Source organism: Aphelocoma coerulescens, chromosome 9 (assembly GCF_041296385.1).
Source record: "Aphelocoma coerulescens isolate FSJ_1873_10779 chromosome 9, UR_Acoe_1.0, whole genome shotgun sequence".
Taxonomy (NCBI): domain Eukaryota; kingdom Metazoa; phylum Chordata; class Aves; order Passeriformes; family Corvidae; genus Aphelocoma; species Aphelocoma coerulescens.
Genome location: NC_091023.1, coordinates 25,646,189 through 25,658,221, shown reverse-complemented (window position 1 = coordinate 25,658,221; position 12,033 = coordinate 25,646,189). Strand labels below are relative to the sequence as shown.

General features: G+C 43.2%; 1 protein-coding gene across 1 annotated transcript; it reads left to right on the top strand.

The window, feature by feature from the left end:
* Nucleotides 1–4,176: 4,176 nt before the first annotated feature.
* LOC138114659 (lysosomal amino acid transporter 1 homolog) lies at nt 4,177–8,438 on the top strand. Its single transcript, XM_069024378.1, has 5 exons — nt 4,177–4,256; nt 4,390–4,519; nt 4,819–4,909; nt 6,190–6,314; nt 7,151–8,438. The coding sequence occupies exons 2-5, from the start codon at nt 4,400–4,402 to the stop codon at nt 7,241–7,243; spliced, it is 429 nt and encodes a 142-aa protein (XP_068880479.1). The 5' UTR covers nt 4,177–4,256; nt 4,390–4,399; the 3' UTR covers nt 7,244–8,438.
* Nucleotides 8,439–12,033: the final 3,595 nt, after the last annotated feature.

The following is a 12,033-nucleotide window of genomic DNA, read 5'->3' as shown; positions in this document are numbered from 1 at the left end:
CGCTCCCGGCGGGTCCCGGCCCTCAGGCGGGCTGAGGCCGCAGCGCCGCCCGCCCGCCCGCAGGGGGCGCCCCGGGCCCGCGCTCTGAGGCGATGGCGGCGGGCGGGCAGGGAAGGGGAGGGGAGGGCAGGGAAAGGGAGGGGCGGCGGGGATCGTGCTGCTCGGGGCATCCCGGCTGTCCCGGGCATCCCGGCTGTCCCGCTTTTCTCAGTCATCCCGGTCATCCCGGTGCTCCCCTGTCTCCCTCCCCGCCCGCAGGGTTTCCCTCGAGGCGAGCCCGCCGGATCCCGGAGCAGCAACCGCAGCCCTCCAGGTCGGTGCCGGCCCCGCTCGGGCCCGTGTCCCTCGCTCCCGGTGCCCGGGGCCTCTCCCGACGCCGTTCCCGGTTGTTATTGCCGTGTCCTGCCTCCCCCGATCCCGTGGCTCCCCCGAGGACCGCCGGCGCTCCCCGGCTCCGCAGGGAAAAGGGGAACAGCAGCCCCGGCACCCCCGTTCCCGCAGGGATGCGGCTCCCCGGGGGTGGGATGCTGGGCTCTCCTGAAAGGCGCTTCCTTCAGTTTTGTTGTTTGGTTTATTATTGTTAATATTAGACCATAAAATCATAGATCACAGACTCAAAGAACCCGGACTGGTTTGGGTTCGAAGGGCGCTTAAAGCTCATCCCGTTCCAGCACCGCCATGGGCACGGACACCTTCCACTATCCCAGGTGAAGGTAAACTGGGATTGTTCTCTGGGAACTTGCCTTGGTTTCCAGGTGAAATCTGGCCAAGCAGAATTCACAACCAGTAGTGTCTAAAATGCTTTCAGAGAACAGTTTAAGCCAAAATCCAGTGACCAGGTTAATACTGGGACATGCTTGCAGAAGCCCTGGTTGCTCCATAGCCCAGCTCCACCTTTTCCTTCCCTAGCAGGAATTAAATGATGAACACTACAAATGAATCCCTTTTGGGGTTTGAGCTGTTTGTAACCGCAGTTTAAAGAACTTGCACATCAGCCAAACACACATCTGACATCCTCATACATCACTTGCAGTTCTGGTTATTTGACATCCGGAGCACAGGGATGTTCACAGCAGCTGGAGAGGCAGAGGAGCTGTGGCAAATCTCCCAAATTCCAGGGAAAACTTGCTTTTTCTTGTCTGCACTGAGAGACTGTTCCTAAGCAAGTGAATTTCACTTCTAAACCATTGTCTGTTTCTGTTTACTTAGTCCAGAATAAGATATTAAATGAGAAAAAGTGTCCAAACAAGAGGCTCAGGTTACTGATTCCTTATTCCTAAATGTCTTGGACCACAACAGTTTTATTTGTAGCTGGAGAAACACTAAACCTTTGCAGAAAGGGATGATGCCAAGGATCCAAGTTCACACCTTCCCTGGAACTTTTCCAAATGGAAGTAACCAGTATTTGGGCAGCAAACTAAGAAAGAATATGAGGTTACAGGCAAAGAATTGTTATAGGAACATAACCCATTTTTAATATAATTTTATTATTTGGGGGTTGGAACTGGATGATCTTTAAGGCCCCTTCCAACCCAAACCATTCCATGCTTTTCTCATCACTGACAACTTCAATACTACAGGAAGCAAAGAAATGTTCTGGCAGTCTCCCTATCCTCTTTTCATGTGGAATTCCTGGGTTTGCTCTTCCTGGGACAGGATATTTTGCCAGGGATTTAAGAAAAGTAGCAATTTTTGTAATACCAAAATTATAGTCTTAGGGACTGGCAACACAAATATTCTGCTGCATAAATATTGAATAATAACAACCCAAAAAAATCAAATTTAAATACCATGTCCCATTTTAGTGAGTCTGCTCAGCTGCACAGTGCCAGAATGGGATAAAAAATACTTGAAATACTACTGGTAACATTTTTTTTAACTTTAAAAGTTATTTTCAAAGATGGCTACAAAGTCTAATAACTTCCCTGGTATAAGCAGAATAAACTGAACATATCCTCCAGGCTCAGGTGATTTCTCAGTGCATAAATGTATGCTGTATTTTTATTGTTTAATTGGTTTAGGTCCAATGATGACAGTTCTCTGGAGAGGCAGCCAGTTCCTGCAGGAAACTTGTTCCAGCATTTAAAGCCACAAAAACCTGAAGTCTCTTGGAAAGAAAAAGGAGTTTCTGGCCAATGAGCAAAGTAAGTCCTCATTTTACAGGGAATGATGCTCTGTGAAAACGAACTTGGAATCTTCTTCAAGAATTGAATAGCTTGATGCATCATGATGGCATCATTTGAGGAATTTTGGGGGCAGGATCACCCTGCATTTGCCTTCTGCACGTTTTTTATGCTTCCCATGTTTCCTGTGGCATGTTAAATAACACAAACTGTGTCACACTGTGTCGAGACACTGATTAGGCTGGGTGGATTTTAGTAGACTCTGAAGCTCACCTGGAATCTGAGTCACAAATTACTTGTTGTTCATAGCATTATCTTCAAATTAATTGCATGGAACCAACAAATAGATAAATATTTTATATATGCATGTTTTTTAAGAGTGAGTAGCATGTTCAGAATCTGGGTGAGCACTTCTAAGAAAAGTACTGTCACTTTATTAGCATCACAATGAACATGAAAAATCAGAATTTGGGTCTTAAATTCCAATAAGTTCCTTGGTTTAGCTTATCCGGTAGCAGATTTCTGGTCCCTCAGTGTCACTGACAGCCTCATCCAACACAGCTCAGACTAAAATGCTGCAGTGATAAATTTGGAGTGTTACATATTGGATCCACAAAGTATTTTTCTTTCTTGGAAGTCCAACTTGTGTCTGTAATCAGTGAATAGGAACGAGCATTGTGTGGGTAATGCCTCATTCACAGTGGCTGTATTTATCCCCTGGAATTTGGCAGGTTTCTCTAGGAGATTGGGGCTGACTGGGAGCTGCTGCATCTGTCTGGATGCACAGGGCTTTGCACAGAGGATGTTCAGCATCCGTAACCGGATTTGGGGATTTGCACGGGCTGGGAATGGAGGCAGGAATCAACTTCTGGGATTGGATCTCCATGCGGGAGTGGTGGCTCCTCAGCTGCAGGCACACGCTCTCAGTACCTGCCCAGCAGAGAACAGGGCATGGTGCAGGAATGGAGCGCCCTGGATTTGGCACCTCCTGGAAGAATGTGCCAGGGATGTGTGGGAGTGCTGGAGCGTTGTCACAGGGCTCATTTCCATTGTCTGCTTGCTGCTCGCTGCACTCCCCTAAGTTGAAAGTCTTAATCAGTTCTCAGACTCAAACATGAGTAATCTTGCCTGAAGCCTTTTGCAAAAGCTGCCTTTTTCTTTTTTTTTTTTTTTTTAATTTTAGCTTGGATATGTTCCTCTATCTGCATAATACAGATAGAATAATATGCCAGAGAAAGAAGCATGTTGTTCATGTTTGCAAAAATATTTGGTGGTTGACAAATGAGCTTGATGTACTGTGCTGTTGTACTGACTTGACACTAATCTCTGCCACTTAGAGCAAATGAGAATAAATCACCTTTCCTCTCTTATCTTCTCCACCCTGAGTTGTGTGTGCACTTGCAGCACAAGCTGGCTCAAGGTTTATATAAATCCCATGCTCTCCCACCAGTCCTGTCCTGCCAATTCAGTTTGGGTTGGGAAAAGGTCAGGAGCAGCACTGGAGTTGGCACTTGCACAGTGCTGAATCACTTTGTCACTCAGTTCAGGTTTCAGACATGCAGGTAGGAGATGACAAAGGAAAAGTGGGAATGATCTCAGCAGCTAAAAATGCTTGGAAAAAAATGGGATTGACTCCAAAGTCTGTCCCTATAAGTGGGATATAATTTACTGACCTGGTAAAAGGGCTGTGGAAATCAAGTGAAATAAAACCATGCTTGCTCAGCTGTTGAGCTGCAGAAATGTGAGCTGAAATATTAATTGGAGAGGGGCTTTACATTAAAACTGTCATGTTTGTGAGCATGGAATTCAGCAAGATATGTCCAGTGGGCTCAGGTTTGGGACTGCTCCCTAGTCCTCACTGTCAGTCACAGCTCTCCAATTAAGGGGCTTACGTGGAGTTGTGAGCCCTTCTGTGTTAAACAACAGAGGGTTTTCTTACCTCAGTAACTGAAAGGCTGGTATTTACAGCAGGTGAGTGTCAAATGCTTGTGATGTAGTTCTGGTCACAACAAAATGGTGTTTCAGTGCAGGTCACTAAAGGGAGCACAGGAGGCAGTGGAGAGCTTGTGGTTTGTGCCTTTTTCACTTGGGGTGGGACCGGCTGAGCTGCGGTGATGCCAAGTTCTTCCAAAGGTGAGGGGGGTATTGCTGTGGGAGGTCCCTGTGGCTGCAGCTTTCATCTTTCTTTATTTTGAAAAAAACTTCTGAGTTATTAAACCTTGTTCTGCTTACACTGTTTTATGATTCCTTCTGGAATTTGTTCCAGTCAAATTCACATGTCCTGCCAGAGTGGGAGAGTGGACCAAGCACTGTCCGGAGGGTTCCTGCTGTGCTGGGTGGCTGGAGACCTGACCAGTTTCCTAGGCTGCTTTTTAGCAAACCAGCTGCCAGTCCAGGTGATCTGTTAATATTCCTGCTTTTTCACTTATCCTTTTAGAACTGTCCCTTTAGACTCTGGGATAAACCAACATTGCACAGCCAAATACACACTGGGAGAGAAAAGAGGTTTGTATTCAGTTCACTGATCTGCCATCTAAACCAAGTCATAATTGCACCAATATTTACTCTGATGTTTATTTCTGGCAGTGATTTGGTGTTTGTCATTCACATTGTAATTATGAAGCAACATTTCCATGCAGTTGAGGTATTTCAAACTATTTGCCTACTGAACAAGCAAATGTCTCTTCTCTTTCAGATTGTCACTGCTGCTTTTTATGTGAACAAGGATCTAATTATGATTTCACAATTTGTTTACTGTAAGCTCAAGAATCAGAAGGTGACAAAAGGTAAGTTTTTACAGCAATTAAAATGTTCTCCATGATGTATTACAGACTTTACTGAGAGATTTTCCTACAGCATTTAAATATTTTTTTTTTCCAGAGGGATCAAAAAATAGAGTGTACAAATTCTGGAGTTCTGGGACCTGTTGGCTCCTGTTTTCCCTATTGCCTCCCGTTTTCCCTTCCTTCTTGCTTCTGACCCACACACATCTGTGAATATTTTCTATGGAGTACTTTCAGTTGATACAGACATAAAAAATGCAATAGGTTTGTGGAATCTGGTTCCATATTTTAACCAATTCCATGGTTTTTGTGGAAATATGTGGGAGTTGAAACCCAGCCTTATTTCTTTGTGGAGTTCAGTTGGTTTCCTCCCTGTTGATTGAAACTGGGCTTTATTTGCTTATAGCATAAAATATGTTGACATCTTCATGTGTCCTGTTTCAATATCTGCATTTAAAAACACATATTCCAGGGAATGAAATTATTGGAGTTGTGCTTGAGAAAATCCTGGCAGTGGTTGGAATGTTCAGCCTGCCCATGGACTACTGTTTTGTCTGAAATGGAAGACAGCTCTCTTCATATTGTATCAAATCAAAACCATTAACTCATCAATTTAAAAAGAAATGTGAAAGAAAATCCATGGTACAGCAGAGGTAACAAAAAGCTGAAGTAAACCAGATGCCTCCTCACAGACTAAATAGGGATAAAGCAGATTCAATATGGAACTGATAATAAACTTGGAGATAGGGGAGTGCTGAGGGATTTCCTTCCTGCTGCCTCCTCTGGGAACAGACCCAGGCTTTGGTGCATTGAGCTGCCACTGCCTGGTCCAACATGACAGAGTCATCAATATCTTAGTGAGATTTTACTCATTCACATTTCAAATATCTTTGCTTTTGCAGGTTTTAATCAAGATGTGTGGAAAAAAGTTGCATTCTATTCTACTCAGCAGTTTTGTTTATTAGCTGTTATTTAATCATAAGTTATAAAGTATAATATATCATTATAATGTAAGAGAGAAGGTGTGAATGAACATTTCCTCTCAGTAGCAATGTCCACCAAGGGGTTCCCCAGCAGTTCCTCCACTGCTACAATCAGTACTACAACAGTGAGCAGGGGTGGGCACAGAGCCCAGAAAAAAGAGGTGAAACTTCCACTGCTGCCAAGAAAAAGAGACATGAAATTCTACCTTTACATTTGCATATTTGTACTGCAAACAGAAAGTGACCTCAAATCAACAGCAGATGTTATTTTTCAGCTAATTTGTTTGTGTGTCATTCCAGGCAGTCCCAGCCTGAGGAATTTGGGCACAGCCTGGATTTTGAGGTGTGGAGCTCTGAAGGTCACTGCACTCTGTCAGCTGCTCCTCAGGAACCAGGAACGTAGTCCAGCAATCCTGAGGAATAATGTAAGTTCTTACCTGTTTGCATTAAAAAAAAAAAAATCCCACCCAGAAGTGTCTTGAAAAGTTTGTGTACTTTAAAGAAACCTGGAGGATTTTTTAACAAAGGTGTAGAAATCATGTATGTGAATGTTTTTCCCACACATCCCAAAATAAAGAAGTTACAAAATTGTTTCTTTCACCAGCATCCTGGGCTTGTTGAGTCCTTTGGATCCCGAGGATGTGCTGCTCTGAACTAACAGAACATAAATGTTGTGTCTGTGCCTGTGGGAAATGCTGTAAACATCCACGTGGAGACCACCAAAAATCAATAAAAGTGGAAAATCACCATTGTACCTGCTGCTGTCAGTCCAGCAGGGAAGTTCACAGCCTATTCCAGCAGCTTCATGGCCTTCCTACTAATGCCAGGGAAATAATTGTAATCCAGCAACATGGCCCAGCAGGGAAGCAGCTTATTTTCAAAACACAGCCAGAGTGAGAAAACCAGCAACTCTTAAACTGTGAAAAATGAGTATTTTGCTTTCTCCAGACAGGATGATTCATTTTTTTTCATGGCTGGAGCTGCAGTTTTTAGTTTTGGTTTGAGTTATTGTGCCCAGGCTTTTTGAGCAGGAGGACTGGATTGATATCAGTGTCATATCCCAAAGCCTGGCACCAGTTTTGATCTGCATTGTTGTGAGATGAAGATTAAACCCTTCCTAGCCCTCTTTGGTCATCTGAAGAGCAGAACTGCACTGCTTGAAAGGAGTTCTGTCCACAAACTCAGCCTGTGGACTCTCAGTTTAATCCTCTGAAATGCCTCAGAGCATTCTTGCCAAAATCCATGTGCTTTTCTTTTCCAGGACTCTCCTGATATGATTGAAATGTCAGGCTTCATTTGTGGCATGTGTGTCCTGTGTGTTTTACCTGGGCAGCAGATTCCCTCAGTTCCATAAAAATGTGAGTGGGTTTTTGGCACTTGTTTATTTAACTTTCTGTTCCTTTCAGTGTTGGATTCTCCCTCACACTGAGCCCTCCTCAACTCAAACCCCCACTTCGCTTTTGCGACTGAAAAAAATGGAGTTTTTTTCCCATTCAGAGAATGCCAGTGAGAATTTTGGAAAATGCTGGTCTTTGATTGCTGGAAAAAAGATTGATTGTCAGGGGAAGAGGAAGGAATTATTTACAGCTGCATTTATCAGCAGAAATCTGCTTTGTATGATTGTTGTCATGAGCAAGTGGCATCTGCCCTTTTCTTTCTCCAAACTATTCCATCATGGGAATAAAAGTTAGAATTCGTTTTAAATCTTAGCCCCTTTTCACCAAGATACCATTACTTTTCCCCACAGCCTCTTCACTATCAGTATATTTTAAAAAACCCAACAAGCACATCAAAAGAGTAGAAGGCTTTACTTTGTCAGTTATATGCAGACATTTTAATTCATTATGGAAGTGACTAATTAATTGCTAAGCCTGTTCATATTCCCTCTCTACCTGGAACGTCACAGTATTTTCAAAAGGATCTACTAAATACACTGCTACAGCAACAGATTCCTTAAAAATTAGTTACCATTTGGAAGCAGATTATCCCTGCTGTTTGCACTCCCACAAAAATGGCATTAACCAGGGACCTAAGGACTGTAACAGTTCCTGAATTTTCAGTGCTTTGTGCTGAAACTCAGAAATTCAGAGCCCCAGGAAGACAGGGACAAAAATGACTGAAAGTCTTTGAATGTGTTATATCACAAAATGCCGAAATTCTCTCTAACTGCATACTGTGGGGTACATTTTAACATTTCTTTGTATTTATAAAACTGTTATTTTTTAGATTTGTGTATAAAATTTGTATTTAGTTCTAGAGAAGACACACAGAAGGTACCTTTTTCCTGCTCTTTGCCTTGGCCATGATGGGAAACTGCACCTGTGGACTGAGCCTTGTTCTAAAGATGCCAAAACCCGAATCCTCCCAGGCTCTCTGCTTTGTTCACCACCTTTCATGGCTTGTTGGGAGCTTTGGGGTTTTGTTCCTTGACATTTTTGTATCATTCTCCCGTTACAGGAGATTCTCAGGACAGGCTTGTTAATTAATAGATCAGAAATAAAGTGGATTTTTTTTTAAATCACATTTTTTCTAACCTGATAATAAAATCTTCTTGCTGAACGACAATTTGTACCTTTTCTATAATGATAATTCTTACAAGAATAGCAAGTCTATAGAAAATATAAACATTAAATCTGCTTTGAACGGGTTAATTTATAACTTGGAGACAATAAAAATTGGGAGGGGTTGCACATCATGCTGGGGTGTTTATATATTTAATATATTCATGCCCAGTGTAGTAGTTATTGTTAGTCATGCTCTTTCTAGGTGGAGCATTGGCATTTTGTGCTCAAGAAATTAAAGGCAAAATGTTTGGAGAAACTTCTCTACCTTGGCTTTAAACCTGGTAAACAGGGATGGGTTGGGACTGTGCACTACAGTCACCTGTCTTGTTACCAGAGCTTGGATTTGCACTTAAAGGAGAATAAAAAGGAGATTTTATGATTTTTTTTTCTGAAGAAAGAATTGAATGTTTGTGTGTGAAAACATCTTGGAGCTTAACTCCATGAACTGGAGCCATAAACCAGGATGGAACGAGGAGGGATTTCAGGCATTTTATGTTAATCCATTCCAGATTAAAAGCAAGTTCTTCACCAGCTTTACCTGGAGCTCTTCCAGAAGTTATGATTCCCAGGCATCAGTGTTGTCTTTCTGATTAAAGGAATTTCAGAAGGCCCTGCAATCAGAGCAGTGACCAGACAGCCCTGGCCTCGGGATGGGCCCTGAAATTCCAGTGTCATTCCAGCCCCTGGTTGTGGATTGGGTAAAACCTTCTGCATCATGGAACACAATCCCCCACTAAGGTGGGGAGGCTGGACTGTGGGTCCTGGCCTGTTCTGAAACAAATTCTGGTTTTATCTTTTATCGGACAATGCATTCTGTGAGCAGGTTGTGGGATCCAGGGCTTACTCCATGAACTAAGTCCTGACTTTCTTCTGCTCCAGCCCCCAGCTGGAAACATAAACCAGGCAGTATTTATTTACCCAAAACCCCCTTGAACTTGATTTTGATGACCCTCACAGTACGTTCTGTACAGATTTGCAGATGCTTTTCTGTGATAGACTCTGAAAATCGACTTTTCATTGCCCCCAAAGCTCCCCCTCTCCATTCCCTGCCCCGGGATTGCAGTGCCAGCCTGCACATGGCATTAATTCCTGGGTTCTGGCTTGATTGGGGTCTGAATCCAATCTTGTTAATAGTCCTCCAGTTCAAATTGTATTGGAAACAGATGCTTCCAAATCAGGTTGAGGAGCTTACAGGAATCTGGTCAAGTACATAGTGTTGGTTGGGAATGGATGAAGTATTCATAATCAAGAGAAAACAAAAGCAGACCTCCTGCTTGGAGAGCCCTGAAGGTAAGGAAGGCACTGCTTTTAAAAACAGCTTCACTGCTGCCTCTTGCCAAACACAAAAATAAAAATCTGACAAATTTACCCATCACTTTAGTCCAGAAACCAAAAGATGGGCTCACCTGGGTCTTGGGAAACAGGAATTAACCCCAAAAGTCCTAATTTCTAAAAGGGAGGTGTTTCATCATTGCTATTTGTGTAACAGTCTGTTTTGAGGAGAAATTGCCTAATTCTGGTCGACTTTATTCCTGATTGTGTCCTGAGTTTCATTAGGTGGAAAATAAACCCTCATTTCTCAAGGTCCAAGGCAGGATTAAGAGTTCACTCACTCTGTGTCTGCTGCACTATTCCTGTGCTTCCATCTGACACGGCTGGCACGGACTAATTCTGGAAACAAATGGGCTCTGCTCGTGGCTGGAGCAGCAGCTCCAGTGCAGGATTCCCCTGGAGCCGTTTCAGCCTGGTTTAACAGGATCACAGCACGCCCATCCCAGTGCTTTGGTGGCTGCAGTTAAAGGTGTGTGCTTGCACAAGAAGCCAGTTATTCCCATGGTTACGGCAGTCTCCTGTTATCTGTAAAGCATGAGTTGTCCTCCTGTTCCTTTGGAGAGGAGTTTCATCACTGCACGTTTGAATTATAAATTGGACATCATTTCCTTTTCCAGTCAGTGTTTCCTCCCACTTTGCCGTGGGAGGTGGTTGGGCTTCCTCGAGATACTCTGGGTCTTGTCAGAGATGCCAAATCCAGGTGAGGATTTTATTCGAGCTTTATGTTCTGTGCATGACTGTTTAATGTTTCCCTTGTACACAGGGCTGCAGTCCTACATGTTTCAAAGTCCTAAATCAGTGCTGCCCTTGCTCCTGGAGCAGCACCATCCTGAAGTTTCTAACAGCCTGAATCCTGTGAAAATTTTTCTGGAAAGCTTCATCCTTTCCTCTTATTTCCTACCCTGTGTCCTTCCTCCCCCGCTCCCTCCAAACCCAAACAACTCTGCTTTGTGTTTAGTTCAGACAAAACCCTTCACTGAGATTTTTTTTCCTTTTTTTTTTTTTTTGCTTTGACATCACCCTATTGTCAGAGAATTGTGTTCAGCTCTTCCACGTTTTCCTTTTCATTGAACGTGGCCAGGCAGTTACAGGATAGCCAGAGTTTATTCAGCAAGAGCCAAGCTGCTGTACACAGACTTCTCCTGCACCTTTGGAATCCATTCTATCCCTCCACAAAACACTGGGCTCTGCAATTTAATTACTGGGCTAAAAATAGAAGCCTGGCCTGACAGTTGAGCCAGCAGAGCTTCCCAGCCAGACAGTCAACTTCTCTGCTCTCCTGTAAATGCTTGGGGTTGCCTCCAGTTTTTAAACTCAGCTTTTAAATTCATCTCAGATTTTTAAATTGTCAGTACATTGTTTAATTTCATGGAACAAATTTGCTGCAGTGGCTCGGTGGCTACAGGAAGTTTACCCTGGAACTCACTTTGGTTGTCTCCTCCACTCTGGGCTGACTCTTGAGGTCTCAGAGTTCCTGTATTCAGTATTTTGGCAGTTTAGCTTTTTTTTTTCTTTTTTTTTTTTCTTTTTAAGAAGCAGCTGATATATTTTCTGCAATATATAAGCTGCATATAAGCTGTGTTGATAATTTATTCACCTTCAGAGCTCTGGTGCTGTTACCAGCCTGATGGCTCAGGGCGATGCTGCCCAGTGCTACAGCCCAGGAGCTTGGGGAAGGCTTTTCCAGCCTTATCAATTCCATGATTCTGTCATTTTATGATCCATGGTGGGACTTCAGCAAATTTTCCCAGTTCACAGGGAAGCCTCTATTAGAAAACCAAGTGGTTTGTACCAAGTTCAGAACTCAAGTACAAGAAGTCCTCGATTATCCAGCAAAACTTCTGGAGAACTGTGATTATTTTGTATTTAAGGGCTGTCTGTGCTCCAAGTCAATAATTTACTGAGAGCTGACACCATCAGGAGAAAGGACAAGGACACACTTGTTAATTCTTTTTAGAGAGAATTGTGTTTCAATGGTCTGGTTTACAATGGGAATAAATAATTATGTCTAATTGCACAACTTGTGTTGAAAACAGCCCTAAATGTTGAACCATTTGTTGTCTGAGTGTCAGTGCCTGCAAATTTGATTGCCTGGAAGTTTTGCAGGAGATGATAATTGTGTTTTGTGCTCAGGCCCTGCTGAGCTATTGCTAAGAAGAGTTTTTTGATAATTTTTACTAACTTTTTCTCCTGACCAGCCTCCCCACTCAGCCCAGCCCACAGCATTTACAGCACTGGTGCTGGAGTA

Bases quoted from the DNA above. Each gene is read 5' to 3' on its own strand.
- LOC138114659 (XM_069024378.1), top strand. From the start codon at position 4,400: ATGTCCTGCCAGAGTGGGAGAGTGGACCAAGCACTGTCCGGAGGGTTC. The intron at 4,520-4,818 runs GTGATCTGTTAA...CTTCTCTTTCAG, and splicing joins CAAACCAGCTGCCAGTCCAG to ATTGTCACTGCTGCTTTTTA. The intron at 6,315-7,150 runs GTAAGTTCTTAC...TTTCTTTTCCAG, and splicing joins CAGCAATCCTGAGGAATAAT to GACTCTCCTGATATGATTGA.